The sequence below is a fragment of the Sturnira hondurensis genome, unplaced genomic scaffold (genome assembly GCF_014824575.4).
Source record: "Sturnira hondurensis isolate 20B ecotype Veracruz unplaced genomic scaffold, ASM1482457v3 Scaffold0008640, whole genome shotgun sequence".
Taxonomy (NCBI): Eukaryota; Metazoa; Chordata; class Mammalia; order Chiroptera; family Phyllostomidae; genus Sturnira; species Sturnira hondurensis.
In genome coordinates, this window is record NW_028081271.1 from 22,501,512 (window position 1) to 22,524,693 (window position 23,182).

The 23,182-nt window shown below is 46.3% G+C and overlaps 1 protein-coding gene across 5 annotated transcripts in view; it reads left to right on the forward strand.

Annotated features, from left to right (window-relative positions):
- The window catches only part of IKBKB (inhibitor of nuclear factor kappa B kinase subunit beta), a 52,889-nt gene extending 30,214 nt beyond the window's left edge, over window positions 1–22,675 (forward strand). For 3 of the 5 annotated variants that reach the window (XM_037055465.1, XM_037055464.1, XM_037055466.1), the window contains 14 exons: window positions 1,440–1,564; window positions 5,102–5,209; window positions 6,385–6,514; window positions 6,881–7,075; window positions 7,765–7,879; window positions 9,434–9,557; window positions 10,129–10,280; window positions 10,444–10,505; window positions 11,581–11,690; window positions 13,397–13,446; window positions 13,557–13,656; window positions 13,865–14,012; window positions 17,427–17,554; window positions 19,774–20,127. In XM_037055465.1, coding sequence (XP_036911360.1) covers window positions 1,440–1,564; window positions 5,102–5,209; window positions 6,385–6,514; window positions 6,881–7,075; window positions 7,765–7,879; window positions 9,434–9,557; window positions 10,129–10,280; window positions 10,444–10,505; window positions 11,581–11,690; window positions 13,397–13,446; window positions 13,557–13,656; window positions 13,865–14,012; window positions 17,427–17,554; window positions 19,774–19,975 — 1,749 coding nt within the window. In that variant the 3' untranslated portion in view covers window positions 19,976–20,127. Of the gene's footprint in view, window positions 1–1,439; window positions 1,565–5,101; window positions 5,210–6,384; window positions 6,515–6,880; window positions 7,076–7,764; window positions 7,880–9,433; window positions 9,558–10,128; window positions 10,281–10,443; window positions 10,506–11,580; window positions 11,691–13,396; window positions 13,447–13,556; window positions 13,657–13,864; window positions 14,013–17,426; window positions 17,555–19,773; window positions 20,128–21,738 lie in introns of those variants that run through there. The other 2 variants (XM_037055468.1, XM_037055467.1) reach the window with 2 other exon arrangements.
- Window positions 22,676–23,182: the final 507 nt, after the last annotated feature.

Sequence of the window (23,182 nt, forward strand, 5' to 3'; positions counted from 1 at the left end):
TTGAGTTGAAACTGGAGAGAGACGTAGAAGACAGATGATTCAGGGCCTTTTGGGCTGGGTTCAAGATTTTAGACTTTCTCCTAAAACCTCTGGAGAGACATCAAAGGGTTTTAAGTTAGAGAGGGATCAGGTTCACCTTTTGAAAAGCTCACTCTTGATCGGGTGGGGAAAATGAATGTCACTGAACAAGAGTAAAATTATGGGCGAGTAGTAAGGGGACACTGTGATCGCAGTTCAGAGCTGATAGCAGCAGTGAGGACGTAGAAACAACTTAAGCCATGCCTGCAAGAAACACAGCAAGACTGGGTAACACAGTAGATTGCTTATGGATGACACCCACTAGAATGTTGACTGAATAAAGGAGCTTGAAGTTTGAAAGACAAAAATTTTTAAAAAGGGTTGAAAGCCACTAGATTCGATGAGCTTAAATATCCCAATTAATTCATAAATTAAAAAAAAGTCTTTGAAGTCTTTCTGAGTGCATTTATACTTCCTACTGATCCCACCAACTAGGGTATGGGTTCCATCAGTTTATCACCCTTTCTAGGGGGTAGAGGTTTCAGGGTGGTGACTCATGGGGCGCTAGGATTCAGGCACCTATGTCCATATAACACAGTTACGGAGGTCCTGCTGAGTGTCCCCTGGGATCCTCATCGACTCTGCAGCAGTTCAGTGGAAGGGGACCCCGTGCTCTGACCAGGATGCTCAGTGAAATTGTGCACTTGCAGGAGCCAAACTTCTGCCCATAACCAGACACAGAGATTGACTTGACCATCCCCCCATTTTTCCCCTTGATTTGGACTCCTTGGCCCTTCCATAGTGTCACATCTCCAGCCAGACCGTGCACAGTCCTGTCTCCATGGCTTTGCTTGGAATGGTCCTTTCTGGAATGTTGCCTCTCAGACACTCATGTTCGGGGAGCCTTCTTCCAAGCCTGGGTGTGGTCCCACCTGTGCTTCGAAGCTTTCCTTGGTCACCCCAGCTCTCTCTACTTGGGTAGCAGTCATGCTTCTGGCTTTTTTCTTGCCTGATTGTAACTATTGCATTTCATTGCATACCTCATATCACAAACCACATCAGTTTAGGAGATTTGGTTAGCATGAATGTGTGTATAATGCATTTGGTGTGTACAGCTCAGTATCATCTTCTTCTGTTGTGTGGAGTCTGTCTTCCCGTCTCTACACAGTGCCCAAGAGAAGGGTATATGATGTGTGCTGATCTACCTAAAAGTACCCTTAGGGGTTCTTGAGTCAGCATCAGGAGTCAATGAGGTACAGAAAAGTCTAGATAACACCACCTAAACATGGTCACCTCCTCACCCCTGAGTGGACATGCCAGTATCTTCTGGATGGAGCTGGGAAAAGTGTGGGGCATGATTAGAAGGGCTGGTTGCCTGTTCTCGCGGGGGCTCAGCTGTGTCTCCACCTGCGTCATTGCAGGCCCCAGAACTGCTGGAGCAGCAAAAGTACACAGTGACGGTCGACTACTGGAGCTTTGGCACCTTGGCTTTCGAGTGCATCACGGGCTTCCGGCCTTTCCTCCCCAACTGGCAGCCTGTGCAGTGGTGAGTGAGAGACCACGGCCCTGGGACAGGGCCCTGGAGGGTCTACTGAAGGAGTGTATCCCTCTGTCTTTGTCATGTTGCTTTACCTGTTTCCATCTCCCTGGGTGCTCCCAGGCTTAGCCTGAGACATCTGTGATCTGTCACCCAGAGAGGAAGTCCTGTTGGGGTCCAGCCTATGGGCAGTTTGAGCTCCGAAAACCTAGGAAAGTAGAGCAGTTGTTAAGTATTAACATCTTTAAATATGATACGATATAAATGACATTTGCCCTGCGTTCAGTAGCAACAAGTCAGCACATTCACAGACTGTTGTGCAAATGTGTGCACTCACCATAGAAATTCTGTGTATGAGTAAACAGGTAAAAGACGTGTGCACAAGGCAAACGAGAAATAGTTGGGTGAAAATTTACTGTTGACAAATTTTGCAACATCTGAGTATAAATTTTTTATATTAAAAGTATAAGAAAGTGGCTTAAAATGTGAACCAAGTAAGTTACAAAGAAAGATTTTCTAGTAAAAAACCAAAGGATACAATTAAGTTTTTTTTTATAGATTTTATTTATTTATCTTTAGAGGGGAAGGGAAGGAGAGAAATATCAATGTATGGTTGCCTCTCTTGAGTCCCCCGCCGGGGACTGGCCTGCAACCCAGGCATGTGCCCTGGCTGGTGTAGCTCAGTGGATTGAGCGCGGGCCTGTGAACCACACAATCGCAGTTCGATTCCCAGTCAGGGCACATGCCTGGGTTGCAGGCCAGTCCCTGGCGGGGGACTCAAGAGAGGCAACCATATATTGATATTTCTCTCCTTCCCTTCCCTTCTAAAATAAATAAATAAAATATTTTTAAAAACGTACTCTATATTCTCTAACTCTTTTGATTTGAAAAATGTGTTGACCATTATATATTTATAAAAGTTCATCATTACTGACATGCATAATTTAAAAATTAACATTCTCCTAATCAGTTAGGTTTCATTCAGAATTGTTCCTTGAGAGGCCACACACTAATTTAAACAATGCTACTGCTCAGATTTCTTTTTTAATTTTCATTTTTTAGTTTTTTGGAGCAGCAATAAATTCCCACGGTTCAAACTTCCAAAAGTGTGAGAGAGTATGCAGTGACAATCACCTCACACTAGTTTCTCAGTCACCTGGTTTTGTGCTTACACGAACAGTGCGGCGTACATTTGTCTGTTTGCTAGTGCATGTGCTCCTCCCTCTCTCTCACATCAAAGGTAGCGCAGTATGAGCTCTGCCCTGTACGTGCTTCTAAGGCATTTTAGCACTGTGAGCATTTCCTTCCCTCCTCAGACACAACCACTGCGAACACTTGTGTGTCTCCAGGCTCTTCAGTGTGTGTTAGACTCCCCCCAAAACACGAGTGAATCACGTACTTGCATAGAACCTGCTTTGCAAACTTATTATTGAAAATGCTTCATGTTGTCCCGTATTACTTATAACATCTGCTGCTATTCTACGGAGTAGCCATGCTATAGCTCATTTAACTCATCCCCCATCGTTGGAAACATGGGTGGTTTACAATTTTTACTTTGTAAAATAACACCAAGAATAACACCCTGGTAGGGAAATCCTCATATAGCCACAGTCACTTTTCTCTTGGGTAAATTCCTAGAAAAGGAAACAACAGATCAAAGACAGTGCACGTTTTCAAAGGTTTTTGATGTGTATTAACAAAGTGCTTAACAGAAAGGCTGTGTTAGTACCATTTCTTCCAGGGACACACAAAGCTGTCCCTTTCGCCATGCCATTGCCAGCACTGGCTGTTATCATTTTTCTACCTTTCTGGAAGTAGTAAAATCAGTTCACTTTTCCAAAGCAGGTATTTACATCATGATAATATTTATTTATGAGAATAAGATGGAGCCTTTGAAATCTGTTCCAGAGAGTGATGTTCCGCAGTGGTAGCCCAGTTCCTCCAGCCTTTATGCACCGGGTGTGGGAAGTGCAAAGATACGGGAGGCCAGAAGTCCCTGCTCTTCTCTAAGAGTCTGGTGAAATGGCAAAGAATGCCCTCCTGTGGTGGCCTATTTTAAAACAAGCAATGCTTGTTGATCTGCATAGGTTCTGAATATTGAGGAATTAGCTAATTTATAGTTACACTTTATCTGTAATTATTATTAAGAAAACTTTATCTGTACAGCTGTAGTGTTTTTAAATAATAAAGCAACTCCTGCATTTCTTCAGTTCAAATGTTGACCTTTTCTATGATTTATAACAAAGTGAGTTAAAATTCATTAGAACTGGAAGAACAAGTGCTCTTTGAAAAATACATTCCTAAAGGCTTGACATCTTCATAGTCTGTTGTCTGCAGAATCAGCTTCCTGGAACTCTCCTCATCCAGGCTGGAAGGCCAGGTGACCACTTTCAAATGGATTTCTCTGATGCCCAGTAAGGAGCTGTGTAGTGGCCTAGTGTGTGAGAAGTGCCCGTCTTACCTGCTCTGTAATGCCTCCGATAACGCTTCTAAAATTTCACTTTCATCTCAGATGGCAGGTGGATAGTAGTTTTAGGACAAATGTAATTTCAGCTTTATCATAGGATTATAAACCTAATTTGCAATACATTTTAGGACCTAAGCAATAAGCATTTTATTTATTATGTCCTTTTATTTTTATAGTTCTCCATTGACAGATTAAGTTTTCTGTTAGGGGATCATCCCACTTGAATGTAATGACAAAGTCTTGGTGCACCTGACGTGCAGCGGTCAGTTTCAGCCAGAGCTGTGACCCCCCGGCCTCTGCCATCCGCCCGCTCTTCTAGGTTTCCCATGTGCCCCAGATGGGCCAGTTCACCCCTTACCAATGAGATGTGTTCAGATAATTTTTATTTGAGTTTTCTAGTGTTTTTGGAAAGGAAACCTTCAGCCATTCAAATAGAGTGGAAAGAACACCAGACACTGGATTTGAGTCCCCAGTTCTTCTGCTCTCTAGTTGTATGACCTTGGGCAAATCACCTGATTTCTATTTCCTCACCAACGATGGGGGACTGAAAACAATGTCTACCCCATGGGGTTACCATGGTAAAGGAAGTGCTTGTTCAGTGTCAAAGTACTTGGTTATTTGTGAGGCCTAATTTGGATTACTGTCCTTTTCACCAAGAAGATTTTAAACCAGTTAGATTTAAAATTTCTTTCCTTTAAATACCATTTCAGATGCATCAATAAGTTCTCTAAGTTAGGAAATGTAAACGTTCACTTACCCCTAGAAATAGTATTTAGCCATACACGTTTAGAGGGAAGTGCCTGTGTTGTGCATATTTCCTGTACGTGTGAAATGTGCAGTAATCGTGGTTCAGAAGGATGAAGTGAATGACTCTGGGCAGGCAGGCGACCCTGACCATTCTTAAACTCTCCAAGCAGCCTTCCTACCAGGCTACACACGCACTGGCCGTTATCTTAAAAGATGGAATAGTGACCTGGGTGTACCCCATACAGTTGTAAAGTGACATGTTACGAATGTAAAATGGCTCTCGGCCACGAAGTGACTGCAGGGCTGTCATGAACAAGAACGCGTGTCTGCAGGCATTCCAAAGTCCGGCAGAAGAGTGAGATGGACATCGTGGTGTTTGAAGACTTGAATGGAGCCGTGAAATTTTCAAGCTCTTTACCCTACCCCAATAATCTTAACAGGTAAGGCACAGAGGCATTTTTCTTGAACAAATTTTTTCCTCTTTTTGAAATAGGTGCCTGAGGTGACACTTGCTGGCTTTTAGATAGGCTGTATGGCTATCATTCTATGAGTAAGAACTAGGCATAATCCACCTCAGTCTTAAGCTTGGAATGGATTCCCATTCCTTGTCCCATCTAGAAATTATCTTTTCTAAATTCCCATAACAATTTGTCTGTACCTCTTATTACCCTCAGTAGCCTTGATCTTGTGTTATATTTGGTTTTGCATTGAGTTGCTCTCCTAATCAACTGTAATTCTTTTAAGGGCAGGGAATTGTACTCTTTTCTCTGCTTTCCTCATGTAGCCCACTAGTGCTGTGTCGTGGCCAACAAATTAACCGTTGTGATTTGAACAGCATTGCATTTTCATCTTAGAGCCAGAATATGAAGAGTAATAGTACAAAAGAAAGCTACAAGGCAGTCACGTTAGCCATGAATACCGTGGATAATAATCACCACGAGTATTTAGAGAGTGGGGAGACGTATTGTATAGATTAGAGCTAATGTGGAATGACTTTGGGTGAGCTACAACTTTGTGGAAGGATCTGGAAAGATGTGCAGGGCACAGTGAGCTAAAGAGAAAGTTAAAAGGGAAAAGACGGGGGAGGGGGGAGCAAAGGCATGTGTAGGGAATCAGCCATTAGCTGTGGTAGCCTCCCAAAGGGCTTTCTTGGAGGGGCGGTAGGTAAGAGGCCAGCTGCAACCCTATAGGAGGCAGGCCATGGGGGCCCTGCAGGGCCAAGGGAAGGCATATGAGCCCACCAAAGGCCTTTGAGGGGAGTGATTAAAAAAAAAAATGAATGTGCAGTAGGGGGTCTAGATTGTGCGTGGAGATCATCTGGAGGTCCACGCGGGCAGTTGGAGACCAGCTTGTTGACCCATCTGTTGACAAATCCCTGATTTGAGGGGGTGTTTTAGCAGGTCAGGAGAGGTGATAAGCACCTGAATAGTTAATTTGGTTGGAAATGTTCCCTTTCTTTCTCATATTAATTGATTTTCAGTGATCATTTATTGGCTGCCACCTGTGTGTATAATGGTGAAATGCATGTGAGGTGTGTGCTTTTCAGTTCACAAGTTAAGGCCACCTGAAATTCACGTTAGAGGTGTCACCTCCTACACTGTGCTCCTCTTCTCAGCGTCCTGGCACAGCGACTGGAGAAGTGGCTACAGCTGATGCTGATGTGGCACCCCCGACAAAGGGGCACTGATCCCACATATGGGCCCAACGGCTGCTTCAAGGCCCTGGATGACATCTTAAACCTAAAGGTGAGCACAGAGGCAACAGGTCAGGTCCCGTGGGACACGGCAGTTCTCATGAGGAAGAAATACTCACTGAAACACAGGTCATGAGCTGTCTGACCAGTGGGGAAATTTTGGCTGCTCCGAGAGTATCTGCATTAGTAAGGACAGAACCCCTGTGCTGACGGACATAGGCTGTAAGTTTGTAGCTAGGCACAAATACGAATATTAAAGACTAGAGTATATATACCATGGCACTCGGGCTCCCATCCTCAAGCCAGGGAGCCTTCCTTTGTGTGGCTGGGAAGTGTTGGGAGTAGCAGAGGGTCCAGGCAAAGAGATGGGCATCTCTTAGAGTTGGGATTTTCCAGTAACGTCTGGGTTGTGTTGCAGCTGGTTCATATCTTGAACATGGTCACAGGCACCATTCACACCTATCCAGTGTCAGAGGACGAGAGTCTACAGAGCTTAAAGGCCAGAATCCAGCAGGACACAGGAATCCCCGAGGAGGACCAAGAGCTGCTGCAAGAAGCGGGCCTGGCGTTGATCCCCGACAAGCCTGCCACTCAGTGTATTTCAGACGGCAAGGTGAGCCCCTGGCTTCTGGCAGAACGCCCTGTTTTTCCCTGGCTTTGTTGGCGGGGAAAATAATCACGTGTTCAGATTTTAGCTCTACTTTATCATTTCTGTTCATCACACAGATACCTGCCTGGTTTTTTAAAATGGGAATGGGAGGTCCCCTGTGTGACCTAATGGGAGACACCAGTCACTGCACACTTGACTTGTTACTTTCCAGACCATTTAGGGTGCCTTTATTTCACCTTTGTCGTCAAAGTGATGCTTCATTCTTCCAAGTCAACCAAAACTGTTCATGATGCACCCCTCGGGTGCAGAACTGTCCTGACAACCACAGCGATGAAAGACATGGTCCCTGCCCCGCCCTCCACCCCGCCCTCCACCCTGCCCCGCCCCCCAGCTGATGAAGTTAGCAAGTAAGAAACAGTTCTTGGAGAGGAAAGGAGATAGAAAATGTCTAAGTTGCACCCAAAAGACAATCATAGACTAAAATAGAATGTGATAAGTTGTAAATAAGGTGTATATTGGGATAAATAAGGACCAGGAAAAGGAAGTAGAGGCAAAGCAAATGCCTAGTACTTGGTGGCTGAAGATGATGTGGTTGGTAAACAGAGTGAAACACTCCAAAGTCTCCTCGTTATTACATAGACAAAGGAGGAGTTAGGGCCACAGGATCTTATTTTGTTCGTGTCGCTTTGCAGCTGAATGAGGGCCGCACACTGGACATGGACCTCGTCTTTCTCTTTGACAACAGTAAAGTCACCTATGAGACTCAGATCTCTCCACGGCCCCAGCCCGAAAGTGTCAGCTGTATCCGTAAGAACGTCCTTTCTTTTTTAAAATAATCATGTACAGTGCTCGGAACATGGTAGGAGAGAGAGACATGGGCCAGGGGATGGGTGCCTACCATGGAGGGCAGCTCACCCTCTCCTCGGGGCAGCCTTCTTTTCTAGGGCCATGCCAGGGGTAGCCCAGCCAGCAAGGAGTCAGTTCCAACCTCCTGGCTAGAACTTGAAACGGGGGATGGAGACTGCTGTCTGCAAGCCACTGAACTTGAAGCAGATGGCCATTTTATTTATTTTTGAGTTTATATTTTAATAATTAATACATGCATATGATACAAAAAAATCAAAAGGTGCAAGAGGATATACAGTGAAAAATAAGCCATCCTCTCTCCCCAGTTTCCCAGCCTCTTCCAGAGAAACTGCTGCTGTCAAATTCTTGGGTATCTTTTCCAGGGGTATTCCACCTGTGCATTTATAAGTTATATATATTCATTTCTTCTTTTCCCCCAAACAAATGGTAGCATGTCACGTATATTGTTCTGTACCTGTCTTTATCACTTAATATATTTTGGAGATTTTTTTCCCCTTTTGGTGCGTATAGAGCTGCCTATTTTTTTAACTGCCTCTGTATCATTACATTATTGATAGTTAGATGGGCATTTTAACGCATCTCCCAGTCCTGTTCTCACACACACTCACCCCCACACACAGAATAAACACATCAGAGGTCCAAAGGCTTAGAGATCTCCAGGCTTGTTGCTTATTTAGTCATCTTCCAGTACTGCTGATTGAAGCTGCATTTTTAGAAAGCTTCATATGGCCTTAAATTTGAATGTGAGCATAAAGTTTCTATTAGAAATATATGAGCCGCCCTGCCTGGTGTGGCTCAGTGGGTTGAGCCTGTGAACTGAAAAGTCACCAGTTTGATTCCTGGTCAGGGCACATGTCTGGGTTGTGGGCCAGGTCCCCGGCTGTGGGTGTGTGAGAGGGGCAACTGATCCCATGTATCTCCTGCACATCAATGTTTCTCTCCTTCTCTTTCTCCCTCCCTTCCCCTCTCTCCAAAAGTAAATAAGTAAAATCTTTAAAAAAATAAAAAGATACAGGGTTCAACACAGATAATACTCCTTTTTTATTACAAAATCATGAGCATGTAATTCTGTAGCACAACAGTATCACACTCAAGCACACCATGTGACATGGAAATGGTCAAATTAAATGGAATGGTCAAATTAAAACTATAAATCATTACACCCACATTATTACCCCACCAACCACACTCAAGCAGGTGTTACTTCTGCCGGACCCTGTATATGAGCCTGTGTATATATGACTGTCTCCTCGTGATTCTCAAAGTGTTTCTTCAGATCAAAGCAGTAGCCGTTTGTTCACTGGTGTATGCTTTCAGGCACATTGGCACAAAAACGTGTACGAGGCAGTAACGAGGCATAGCACCCCAAAGAGTTATATAATAGCATAGTAGTTATGTAACTTTTAAAATTGTAAAAGCCAGTGATGTCGCAAGGCAGGATGTGGTTAATCGTGGGGCGGTATTCTCTAACAATTATATATGTCTCTATTCCAGTTCAAGAGCCCAAGAGGAACCTGTCTTTCTTCCAGCTGCGGAAAGTGTGGGGCCAGGTTTGGCACAGCATCCAAACCCTGAAGGAGGACTGTAACCGGCTGCAGCAGGGACAGCGAGCTGCCATGTATTGTGCCAGGCGGTTTTGGGCGCATTCAAAATTGCTCGGTGGCTTTGGCCACAGGGTGGTGGTGGAGGCAAGGGCCCAGAAGCAACGGTTGGGAGAGACAAGAGGGAGACACTGGTTTGGGTGGGCAGGAAGTAGCCAGCAGAGCTGAGGGAGGGAGGCCCTTTCGGACCTGGCAGGCTGAGTGGTGTCGGCACATGGAGCAGGAGTGAACTGAGGACCGGGCTGACTGAACTGGGGGCGGAATTTGGAACGTCAGGGAGCTCATTGTAGTCTGGGTCAGCATCCCTCCTCTGCTGCCACGCTGAAGACTGGCTGCCTTCTCCCCGGGTTCTGACTGGTGGGGTCATGGGCCCTTTGTGTAGTCCTCTGCCTGATGCCCACTTTGGTGCAGGACCTCATGCACTGCCGAGGGTGAGGAAGTTGTCTTTATGATTGGAACTGGCTGCTCTTAGAGTAATTAGAGCAGGGATCTGCCTTGGCATTCGAGGCAGTTTTGTTAGTATTGTACAGGGAATGGTATTTGGATCCCAAAGACGCCCCAAGGCTCTGTTTCTTGTGGTCCCCACAGGATGAATCTCCTGCGGAATAACAGCTGCCTCTCCAAGATGAAGAATTCCATGGCCTCCATGTCTCAGCAGCTCAAGGCCAAGTTGGATTTCTTTAAGACCAGCATCCAGATTGACCTGGAGAAGTATAGTGAGCAAACTGAGTTTGGGATCAGTGAGTGTACTCTTTTCAATGAGTTTGGAGGGACCATTTCATTCTTATTTTCTGTTCCCGAGGTTTCTTTTATCCCCTTATAATTGAGTTGCTTGTTTCTGTTTTGGTTTTGTGGTGTCGTTGTTTCGTTTTTCATTTTTTCCCCCTACATTTTTTTTTCCAGCATCAGATAAACTGCTGCTGGCCTGGAGGGAAATGGAACAGGCCGTGGAGCTCTGTGGGCGGGTAGGACACTCATTTTAGGATTTTACCCTTACTGAAGAGGATGAGGCTTTTTTCTACCGTTTTCCACTTTCTCTTCAACACTAGGCCCATCTCGTATGGGAGAACTCAAGCTTTCTTCGCCGTGCTCTTTGACTTTAACTAGAACTTGCTGGAAAGAGGCTGGGAGAGTAAAAGGGGCTGCATTGTGGCAGGTCTGGGAATTACCCAGGTGGACAGAGCTGGTCCAGATTTGAATGAGGAGCAAAGTGTGAAGTGTCCTTGGGGGGAAGCCTGGACCTCTTCCTGTTAGGAAGGGCCTCAGATGGAGGATCAATACGCCATCTCGTCAAAGGTTTTCGTCTAATTTTGCTAGGACACTAAATCCACGGGGGAGGAAAGGTCTAGGCAGAGAATCCGAGGACAGTGTGACTCAAGTGCCACTGGAAAATGTGAATGAGGAAGGCAGAGAGGCGTTAACTTAGGCACCTCACACAGATGGAAGGCCTCGGGCTCTGAGGGTGTTTTCTTGGGCTTTTCCACCATTTTCTCCTGTGAACTTGGGCAAGGACCTTCGCCTCTGTGTTTTAGTGTTTGCTTCTGAAAATCAGTACTAAATGCATGCTTAACGGTGAGTGTATATTTAGCAACACCCTAGTTAACCATAGAGATAGGTGAGTGCTCCACCCAGCGTGGCATTCACATTCATAATCTGTGAAATGAAGGAATCCAGGACCCCACATGGGACAGCATTGGAGAGACAAATTAAGAGAAGAGACAGGAGTGAACATTGGGCATCTTCTATGTGCCAGGCAGCGTTTGGATGCCTCACCTACTTAACTGACCCCCAGGCTGGCCCCATTAGAAGCCTATTTTATGGTGGGAAACTGCACATCAAGGGTTAAGCAACTTGCCCAAGGGTCACACAGAGAGTGGTAGACCCGAGGTCCCAACCTAGCTTTTTCTGACTCCAAAGCCCACACTCCTCCTAGCCAGTCAGCTGAGGGTCTGCAATGAGCCTGGAGGGTTCCCCCCCAAAACCCTGCATCTCAGAATGCTCCTCTTACGTCAGTTGACATTAGCATAGCTCTTCCACCAGGAGAATGAAGTGAAACATCTGGTGGAACGGATGATGGCACTGCAGACGGACATCGTGGATTTGCAGAGAAGCCCGATGGGTCGGAAGCAGGGCGGGACACTGGATGACCTGTGAGTACCAGCCAGGCAGGGTGCACACACCGTCCCCAACACACACATGGGCCTGAACTGGAGTTTCCACATTCGTGTTGGAATTGTGTGGTTATTATGTAAGCTCATGGGACTGTTCTCCTGTAGACGTGCACACTCACCCCAGAGTGAGTCATCTCTGCATGTCCCAGAAATGAGCAAGGACAGATCATCATCCCTCTGAGCCTTAGTTTCCATATCTACAAGGTGGGGGACCCAGAAAGCCCCAGGATTTGTTTATAAAAATTGTGTATTATTCTTGCATGTTTAAACTTCAGTCGCCTTTAGAGCACTCTCCATTTGATGCAGTACTCCTATCGAGATGTTTTTCCACTGCTCAGAATAGTTATTGAACTTGTCAACTTTGATGCCTTTTAGTGTTCCTGCCGTTTTTTGTTTCCCGTCTTCCACATTGGCAAAATGTTACCCTTTGAGGGTTTTTTCATCTGGGAAACAAAAAAAAAGTTACTTGGGGCAAGATCAGGTGAATGGGGGGTACAGCATTGGGTTCATGGCATTTTTGGTCAAAAACTGCTGAACAGTAACTCAGTGCAGTGTGAGCAGATACACTCATAAATCACAGATCATGAAATGGGCAAATGCAATAAGAGTCTTCCAGAAAAATTCACTGAAGCCAAACGCAGTCTCTCACAATAATGCCAGCTGATGTATTGATACAGATGGGTTCCTAGAACACTCTGAAGGGGCCCGCCCTCCAGAAGATGATTCCTGTTTTTGGCAGGGTCACCCCTTGTATTTAATGGCCAGAAAGATTGTTTGACTCCCCAAAGTTGGAAGGATCAGTTCAGATAATGCATAGAGCAGTCGTTTGTAAACTATAAAAGTTATACTACAAGGAGCCTTTACCATGGTATCAGGCGTTCATCCAGCCCGCCCTGACCCAGGTGTAGCTCAAAGAGAAGGAGAAGACTGGCAACTCTTAGAAGTTTGGACCTGGAAACAGTTTGTTTCAGTTTTTGTCAGGACTTTCGCCTTGGCTCTGAGAGGACAACGTGCCTGGCAGAGCCGTCCCGCCTGAAGGAAATTGCACACAGCCCCCGGGGTGCAGAGCGGAGGGAGGCAGTGAGCACATCAGCTTCTCAGGAGCTCTCACTTGGGCTCAACAGTATCCTCTGATGCTTTTACCAAGATTCTCAGGACAGGAGCCAGAATATCAGAAATCTGATAGTTTGTATTCTGCATTTTCTTGAATCATCTACACCTCATTCTCCTCTAGTTTTCCAATGAAAGTCACCTCTGAAAATGTCAGCCAGTCTCACTGTGTTAAGGTGAAAAGGGGATAGGAGTTTGTGTTCACCTGGGCTTGCACTTCTAAGAGGAAGCCGCATTCTCTGGGCCTGGGGCCAGGGGTGGCACCCGGAAGCACTGCTGCGGAAGCCGAGGGGATAGGAATTCCATGGGACAGAGTGGAGACTCCTTTCCTTTGTTTGGGAAAGGAGCGGGTCCTCTCTCATGAGCTTTGTGGATGTTTGATTTTTGATAACGACCATCTCCTTATTGTAGATAATCACCTATAATATCACCAGAAGTAATAATTTTCCCCCATCAAGACATAGTGTCTTATTTCTAGAAATTAGCAATTCTACTGGCAGGAATTAGCTTATTAATGCTTCAAATGTGCTAATTTGGCCTCAGATCTAGACAGACTTCTTCTTCATGTATTTCAGAGAAGAGCAAGCAAGGGAGCTTTACAGGAGACTCAGGGAAAAACCAAGAGGTGAGCGGGGTTTTCTGTCTGCCTCGGGTCCCTTGTTATCTCACGCGTCAGGCCCTGGTGCTCCGTGCCGGCCCCCTGGAGCAACTCTGCACCCCCTTTCCTCTTTCCAGACCAGCGAACTGAGGGTGACAGTCAGGAAATGGTGCGGCTGCTGCTTCAGGCCATCCAGGCCTTTGAGAAGAAAGTACGAGTGATTTATACACAGCTCAGGTATAAACCCCGACGCTCCTACTCCGGGGGAATGTGGAGAAGCGCGCGCCTTGGGAGGCCACTTCTTCACTCCACTCTGATGCCCTTCCCCACCCGAAGAAGCAGCTTTTATTCAGCTGCCGAGTGGACTCGTAACTGCCAGGGATTACGTTCTCCTGCGTTCGCTACCCCAAGTGCCGCTGCACTTTGTCTTGTTTATTCTTTACAGTAAAACTGTGGTTTGCAAGCAGAAAGCTCTGGAATTGTTGCCCAAGGTGGAAGAAGTGGTGAGTTTAATGAATGAGGATGAGAAGACTGTTGTTCGGCTTCAGGAAAAGCGGCAGAAGGAGCTCTGGAATCTCCTGAAGATCGCGTGTGTGAGTGAGCCCCCGTGGCCAGGCCCACAGCCCTGTCCGGGCCTCCCTCTGTGTGCTGGCATCGCCATGCAAGGGGGACCACAAACCCACTGATGACCGCTCAGCTGCTGCTGCTCGGCTTTCACCTCTTGGTGCCATAGAGCGAGCAGTGGGGTGCCGAGTTAGGGCCTAAGCCCATTGTTTTCATTTATGCACGTGTTCATTTCCTGTGGCCACCATAATAACTTAGCACAAAGTATTCGGTCAGAAGTGAAGTCTGACATTAAGGTGCTGGCAGGGTTAGGGTCCCTCTGAGGACTCCAGTGGAGGACCCTTCCTTGTCTCTTCCAGCTTCTGGTGGCTCCAGATGTTCCCTGGCTTGTGGCTGCACCACTCCGATCTCTGCCTCTGTGTTCTCGTGGCCTTCTCTGTGGCCCTCTTCTGGGTGTCTCTTAAAAGAACACTAGTCACTGGGCGTCGGTCCCACCATGTTGTCCAGGATAATCTCATCTCAGGACCCTCAACTACACTGGCAAAAACCCTTTTCCCAAAAGCTCACATTTCCAGGTTTCTGGAATTAGGCATGGACACGTGTTTTGGGGTCCTGCACTTAGCCCTCTACAGTGCATGGCAGCATGACCTGGTGGGTCCTCATCTACATGTGCTGCGTCTGTTCTAGTTCATACTTTCTGTGCCCACCATCTGTCTCATGTAGCTGTGAGCACTGAAGGTTGCTCAGAGGGAAAACATAACACAAAAAAGAAAGCTCGGGACAGAGAAGCGAAAAGAGCCAGTTAAAAGAGATGGAAATCAGAGCTGATGGGAGAGTGACCCTCACAGTGAAGGCTTCACAAAGCTGAAAAGGTTGAAAAGAGAGCCATGTAGTTATTGATAGCCTTTAGAAGCAAAAAGGAGCCCTGGCTGGTGTGCTTCAGTGGATTGAGCACCGACCTACGAACCAAAGGGTCACATGGCTTGCAGTCCAGGTCCCCAGTAGGGGGCGCACGAGAGGCAATCACACATTGATGTTTCTTTCTCCCTCCCTTCTACTCTGTCTAAAAATAAATAAAATCTTTAAAAAGAGCAGAAATGAGTATGGGAATATAATTGCTTAAGGTGGAAGCAGGATACAAGGATGGTGTTTTTTGTTTTGTTTTGTTTTTAAAGATTTTATTTATTTATCTTTAGAGGGGAAGGGAAGGAGAGAGGGAAAGAAATATTAATGTATGCTTGCCTCTTGTGCGTCCCCTGGTGGGAACTGGCCTGCAACCTGTGCCCTGACTGGGAATTGAACTGCAGTCCTCTGGTTCACAGGCCTACGCTCAATCCACTGAGCTACACCAGCCAGGGAAAGGATGGTGTTTTTTAAGATCATGGAACCTGGAGTATATTTACAGGCCAAGCAGGAGACAGTGTGTTGAGGATTCACAGTACAAAGTGATAGGAGACAGTTTAGTCTCCAGTCTTGAGAACAATGGAGAGGTCAGTACCATGAGCTTGGCCTTGGGAAGGGGTGAGTGACATTTTCTCCTATAGGTAAGAAGGGAAAGAACAGGGGAGATTTGATGAGGCAGAGAATATTTAAGAGGGAAGTTGAGGTATTCACAAGTGATGGCCTGGTCTGCGTCCATTCACCACTTATTGAATGGTGACTGTGTGTGCCCAGGGGAGTGCTGGAAACTGGAGCTGCAAGAGGAAAAGTGAGCATGGTGCCTGGCCCGACGAGCTCATGATCTGGTGAGGTGCCCAGACAGAGAAAGGAATGAGGAGAGTTTAGGGCCGGAAGTGCCACACAGCAGCTATAATAAGCACTAGCTGTAGCATGATTATTCAGGAGGAATGCCAGCTTCAGTCTTAGAGGAGAAGGAGCCGCAGAAAACATTCACAAGGAGGTATTGTCTCACCTGAAGTGTCCGTAGGAGGTAGCTGTGTGGCTAAGTGGAGATGAAGACATTCCAGGACAAAGACATTGCTCTGTCAAAGCCCGGAACGAAGCCCTGGCTGGTGCAGCTCAGTGGATTGAGCACAGGCCTGTGAACCACACAATCGCGGTTCGATTCCCAGTCAGGGCACTTGCCTGGGTTGCAGGCCAGTTCCCTGCAGGCGAACTTCCAGCAGGGGATGCATGAAAGGCAACCATACATTGATGTTTCTCTCCCTCTCTCCTTCCCCTCTAAAGATAAATAAATAAAAATAAAATATTTAAAAAAAAAAAAAAAGCCCGGAACGAGGAGGTATCAGCAGGCTGGTGTGGCGTTGGGGAGGGCATCCCAAGGATGGCACTGGACAGGCAGGCAGGGGCTAGCTCATTCAGGCCACATTTTATTTTGAAGAGATGGAGGAAACATTGCAGTATTTGTTTTTTTCCTCTCATATTGAAGGGAGCTAAGTACAGGAATGGGAGGATATATTAGGGTTTTAGAAAACTCACTCTGGGGGCAGCTGGAGAACAGATTTGAGACTTTGGCAGACCCCCCTCTGAGCACGAGGGGCCACTCGGTGGGGCTGGAGTTGAGTAGGTCCTGTGGTGCACAGGACAGGCTGTGGTAGAAGGGTGAGGAGCCAGACAGCACCGTAGGGGTCCCCTTCCTCACTTGAGGACCAAGGCAGAAGTGAAGGAGGCAGATGGCTGGGCCTCTCCAAGGCTGATAATCACCAGGGAGGATACAGCAGAAAGACAAAGAGCAGGGAAGAATAGGAGACTGGAGTGGCTGGTTGAGGTTGACCTTGACGTTTGGCTGGAAGGGAAGATGTGGAGCCAGAACGGGTCCCACAGTTGGAGCGGCTGAGAGGGAGGAAAAACTGTGGGCTGCTGGGAGGGCGAGGAGGGGGTTAGTGAGCAGTCGGTGAGGCCAACAGATGGGGGTGTGGCGAGGAAGAGGTGCCGAGAAGGTTGACCGTAGGTTGTGTCTGTGGGCTGCAGGTTTGAGGAGGTGCAAGTGGCTGGAGCAGGAGCAAAGCCAAGTTTAGCATCTTGGCTTTGAGGCTGAGTGGCTACAGCAGCCTGGGAGTCAGAATCTCTTGGTTTTCTTCTCAGCGTCCACAGAGGGTGCAATTCACAGGAAGTCGCTGATAACTTTTTTATGTGTCTTAGTCTTCTACTAGGAAAAGAGTAAAAACACCTCACTTTTCATTTCCATGTAAGAGTTCATTAAGCAATCACACTTAATGAAATAAAGCTTACAAATACAGGCATTCAAATCTCCCTATCTTTAGAATCTCTTATCAAAAAGTATCCCTAATACAGAAATGTTTTCGAAACTGAAAGGCGAACTACTGATTGTCATGGGTAGAGGTGTTGACCGAGCTCCTCTAGGGATAATATGTGTCTGGTAGCCAATTGTCTCATGAGAAAATACCATGGTGTGAATGCAGGGGTTGACTTTTCCCTTTGCTCCAGAACTTGGTTGACTTCCTTTCTGGTCTGTGTTTTAGAGCAAGGTCCGTGGTCCTGTCAGTGGAAGCCCAGACAGCATGAATGCTTCTCGCCTTAGTCACTCTGGTCAGCTCATGTCTCAGCCTCCCACCGCCCCTGACTGCTTACCTGAATCGGTCAGCAAAAGGTATGTCCCTCATGGTTAACAGCCAAACGTAATATTCAAGGGCGCAGCACCAGGTCCTGGCGGGGAAATGGGTGTTTATCACTGACAGACCGTTTCGCCTGTCTAATGGTTTTGTGGGTGTTTTCCTTTGTGTTTGTTACCCATGGTGGCACTGTGGACACAAACGCCTCACAGTCCCTTGGGAGTCAGAATATCATGGTCACCAAAATTTTCTTATGTGAAGGTTGGATTACTAATTGCTCGATGAGAATATTGAAAGTGCTGATCAGTCCATGAATCACTATCTCATCTCCAAAACCAGATTCCCCCTCTGAGTCACCGGCCTCCTCCCTCTCACGCCACCACCACTGGGAGTTACCAAGTTACTGTTTTCCTCCCGTTGCCTCTCACCACCTCCTGTTTGTCCCTTCCTCTCCCCTCCTGTCACCTGGACCACTACCAGGGAGGTGGTGAACAGAACCCTTCAGCCCCTTCTGACAGGGCTTTCAGCCTCCCTGCTTTCCTGCCTGGTTCTGCCTTCAAGCCCTCTCTGTTCAAATTAGTCCTCACAAAATACCATTTTGATCAAGTTATTCCTTGGTCAGTAACTTGTAATGGTTTCCCACTCCCTAGAGGATCCGTCCTGAGTCTCTTCAGGCATTCACGGCCCCCTCGGAGCAGCTCAGGGGCATCCACTGTTCCCACGCAAACTCCTTGCTCCAGCCCAGTGGTTCTTCAAGTCTGGGCCAGACCACAGCATTAGTAGCATCTTGCTAGAAATTCGGATTCTGCATCAGAAGCTCAGGGGTAGGGCACAGCAGTCTTGATTAAGAAGCCCAGGCTGGTTCTGATGCACACTCAAGTTCAAGAGCTTCCCTGGGACGGTCCTCCCATCCAGAGGGCACATCTGCTTTCCACCCCCTCTAAAGCCCTGACCACCTGAGCACACAGGGGCCGCTCTCTTCTTGGACCTCCTGTGGGGAGTCTTGTGTTTAGTTCAGTCCCACACCCATTAACTCAGCAGGTTCTATGTGCCACGCCCTAGGCACTGGAGAGGACTTGGTTGGTTCCTGTAGGCAAGTCTATAAACAGAGCAAATAGACCAATGGTTGCCTAGCGCAGGTGGGGAGGGGGAATGGGAAGTGGTTGCCAATGGGTACAAGGTTGCTTTTTGGGTAATGGAAATGTTCCAAGACTACATGATTGTGATGGTCGCACAACTCTGTAAATATCCTGAAACTGTCAAAGTGTGCACTTTAACTGGGCAAACTTTATGGTGTTATTTTATCTCAACAAAGTTGTTTTAAAAAGTCCTGTTCCAGTATTTGGGAAGTGCATAGCCAGTAGTGGTTTGGTACTTAATCACATGTGGCTTTAGGTTCTCGATTCCCTCCCCAAACTACTGTGAGTTCCCTGAAGATAACGCTTGGGTCCTGTGCCTCCCACGTTGTCCTCTAGAGCCGGCACCAAGCCTTTAACCTAGTCAGTGGTCCTAGAGGTGAGACTAAGCAAAAAGGTGCCCTGTGTCCTTCCATCAGAGTGCCACACCTTGCAAGATGAGAGGACACTGCTTTCCAGGATTTGTCATGTTCCCTCCAGTAATAACAGAAAGATCTGGAAAAGTTATCCTGGGAGCACAAGTTGCCAGTTGTTTCTCCACATCATAGAGCTTCGGTTAGAAAAGGGCAGGTGGCCTGTTACCCTCTCCCCGTCTCCCCATGGGCCGTCTTGATAGGACCCGCGCGTGGTTGTCATGGAAGAGAGAGAGCGCAGGTGCAAGGAAACCAGCTCCCGGACCTTGCTTTTCGTCAGATCTCAAGGAACTGTGCGAACCTGGTGAAGTTGCTTGGTCTCTATTTTTTTTTTTTTTTAATTTCAAAAGTTAGAAAACAGGTGATTATGGAATTATCTTTAGATTTTGGCAGTTTGGAAAGAATTAATAAATTAAGCTATCTAGTTAAGTCCAAAGGAGCTCTTTGACTTTTAACCTTTTTATTAAGCAGGGATCGATTTGTTTTCCCATGCCATGACAGGTAACGCTAGACTCGGGCTTCCAGAGTGCTTCCCTGGAGGAGGGAGGTCACTCGCTAACAGCATGGTGCTTGCAGGCACTCAGCAGCAAAATAATTCTCACTCGATTTTTAAAACCTTGGTAAAGCTTCTTTAGCATATTTTAAAACAGTATCCTCTCTGAAAAAAAAATACTGACCACTTTCTAATAACCTGATCCTTTTCTTTAGTGACGCACTGGTGGCTGAAGCGCATACTCTCTGCACCCAGCTAGAAAGCGCAATGCAAGACACCATGAAAGAACAGGACCAGAGTTTACGGGTAATGGCTTATGTGAACCCCAGCTATTCCATGTCCCTTCGACAGCAGACAAGAAACAGGAAATGGAAAGGCATTGTTCCTCCATCTCAGTGTGCTCTCAGGGTTTTCTAGTGCAGTTGACCCTTAAACAACACAGGGGTTAGGGGTGGTAACCCCCTGCACAGTTAAAAATCCACACATAACTTTTGACCTGCCAACCTTATCTGTAAATAGCCTACTGTTGACCTCACTGATAACACAAACAGTCGATAAACACATATTTTGTGCGTGTATTATATACTGTATTCTTTTTTTAAAGATTTTATTTATTTATTTTTAGACTGAGGGCAAGGGAGGGAGAAAGAGAGAAAAACATCAATGTATGGTTGCCTCTCATGTGGCCCCCACTGGGGACCTGGCCTGCAACCCAGGCATGTGCCCTGACTGGGAATCAAACTGGTGACCCTTTGGTTCACAGTCTGCGCTCAATCCACTGAGCCGTACCAGCCAGGGCTACTGTATTCTTTATAGTAAAGTAAGCTAGAGAAAGGAAAACATTATTGATAAAATCATAAGGAAGAGAAAATACACTTACTGTATTTGTTGGAAAAAAATCACGTACAAGTACACCTTCGTACTTCAAACTGTGTTGTTCAAGGGTCAGCTGTACATATTTATTATTCATGAAAATAATGCTAACATTATGGAATGAGCACAAGTACTTTATGTGCATTATCTCATTTAATCCTTACAACATTTGGTAATGAAGAAGGTAATATTATTCTGAGAAGACCTTCCCTGCTCAACCCCCTGGCAACTTTTGCTCTGTTGCCAAGCATTTGTGTGTTGTGGGTGCTGTGCTAGGTTTCAGGGACAAAGCAAGAACCTGTCATGACCCAGCTTCTTGGGGACTCAGAGCTTAGCAGTAGGTAGTGCTAGTTACAGGGAAACTAATCTAAAGAAAACTAGTTAAGATATAGGTACATTAAGGCAGAGCTGTGCTGGCCTGGTGGCTCAGTTGATTGGAGAATTTTCCAGTGCACCGAAAAGGTTGTGGGTTTCATCCCTGGTCAGAGTGTGTACATGAGGCAGCCAACTGATGTTGTTCTCTCACTTCCACGTTTCTCTTTCTCTCTCTTCCTTCCTCTCTCTAAAGTCAATAAAACAAATCCTCAGGCAAGGATTAAAAAAAGACAAAGCTAACATTGTGGTAAGGATCCTAAATCATTCCCTTAGACCTTTACAGGGTCTCTTCTTGCCAGTACAATCACCTGCTAGCCTCCCCCATAATTTCTTAGTTTTCAGAAGAATCAGAAGGGTTACCATTAATTGTGATGATAGTATTTATTCAAGTGTCATTTTCTGGTTTGGTGGCTTTCTGTACGTGTTGTTGCTGCTCTTCCTCCTCATGGGAATATATATTTAATCCTTTCACTGCTAATTTGCATTTCTGCCAGAGGAAGAGGAAGTCTTTAATTAGAGTACTTCATCTAGTGAGGTTGGAAATCAGTAGCCAAGATTTGCTCTGCTCCTAGATTATGATGTACTCCTATTGCCATAGGGCCTTTGCTTATGATTTTGCTCCACCTGGAATGCTCTTCGTACTACCTACCCACAGTGGGCATAAATAAACGCCATGAGTACAAGTAATGCTAAAATTGCCTTTCTAGTTTCCATAGTCCAGGAATCTCAGGGACTGTAAGCCAGTCCAAAGAAAAGATCCTCTATGGTTTTGAATATGTCCCTTTAGCTCGAGGGTACCCTCCAATAATAAGACTTATTAATGAGAGGGTTTATATTTCCTTCTACATTGTGCTGGTTGCCTCCCAGAGAAGAAAAACAGCCTGAGGTGTATTGGTGGCTGCTGTATTTTTAACCTACCATTTGACTTTCAGTCTCTAGACTGGAGCTGGTTGCAGACGGAGGAAGAAGAGCAGAATAGCTTGGAGCAGGCCTCATGACTGTGTGGGTGGCCTTGACCACCTGATGAGGCTGCCTGGCCCAGCTGAGGCCCTCCCACAGTGGCCCCTGCTATATAGATGTCTTTGGCACCCAGCATCTTTGGCACCCAGATGGAGACCTTCATACTTGACCCACGGTTGTGGCATTGACTGTGGACCAAGGGTGTGGCCCTCCCGTGGGCACTGCCGACAGCTTGTCTGTGCACTGGAAGTCCTCTATCCCAGAGGCCCAGCCAACGTGGATGCCAGGCACAAGCATTAGGGAGACTAAACCACAGCAGCTCCTTCCTCTGTGCTGAAAAAAGTGCTCAAGTACAATTGCACAAAGACCACTGGACAAACGTCTAAAGTGAATTTTTCGGGACATAGTATGAACAGCACTTGGCGCCAGCCTGTCCCCTCCTGAGCCCTCCTGATCTCCAGAGGCCCTGACCCACATGTCCTCACTGTCCACGTTCCACTGGATTTGGCTTCTCCTGAACAGACTTAAATCATGCACTTGGCCTCTCTCCCATTTTTTCATTTTACTGCTGCTAACGTTGTCCTTTTACCTACACTTTGGTCATTATTCTCCCTTTGGCAAGGTTGTTAATGCAAGCTCCCCCATCTGTAGTCCTTTCAGCCCCAGAGTGACTCACTAGGACCCGGATGGGGAGCAACTCCCTCCCTTTAGTTCCCAAAGATAACTTGGGAGTGAGTTGTCATGCAGAAGAAGGAAAAGAGAAAAGGTTACCTGTCACCACTGGCCTGCTGACCTCGATGCTCACACCTCCTGTCCTTGCTCAGATGCGTCTGTGTGCAGTGGTGTGGGGGCGGGGACTCCCTGCCCCTTGTATCATCTAGCAGTATTAAATTGTTTATTTAAAAATTCGTTTCTATCTTCTAACATGACTCAAACACTTAAAGCGGGTTTCACAATCCACTTTTACAGTGCCTTTGGCTGTGACTCATGAACTCATAATCTAACTTGCACTTTGTAAGATGGAATAATGCCTTTGTCAAACAGTGCCATAGCACTAGCACTGCCTCTTCGGCATTTCGTAAAACTTTACATAAAAGCAGGAGAGCAAAACGAGTTCAGATGATGACAAAAATGAGTTTGGTTAGAGAGTAATATTGGAACAGAAGAGTTTCACAAATGGCTTTCATGGAAATCCTATAGAAGGGTTTCATGGTCAAGTAAGTTTTGGAAATGCGTCCTGCTTTAATTGCCTCTTGGAGCCACATTGTACACTGGTATATTAAAGTAAGCAGGTCTTTGAATAACATTTCATTCAATGTCATTTCGCTATAATGTTGACGAAGTACTATAGGAACTTAACTCGTTTATATCAATTATCCTATGGTAAAATTTGTTTCATTATATGTCATTTTGCTG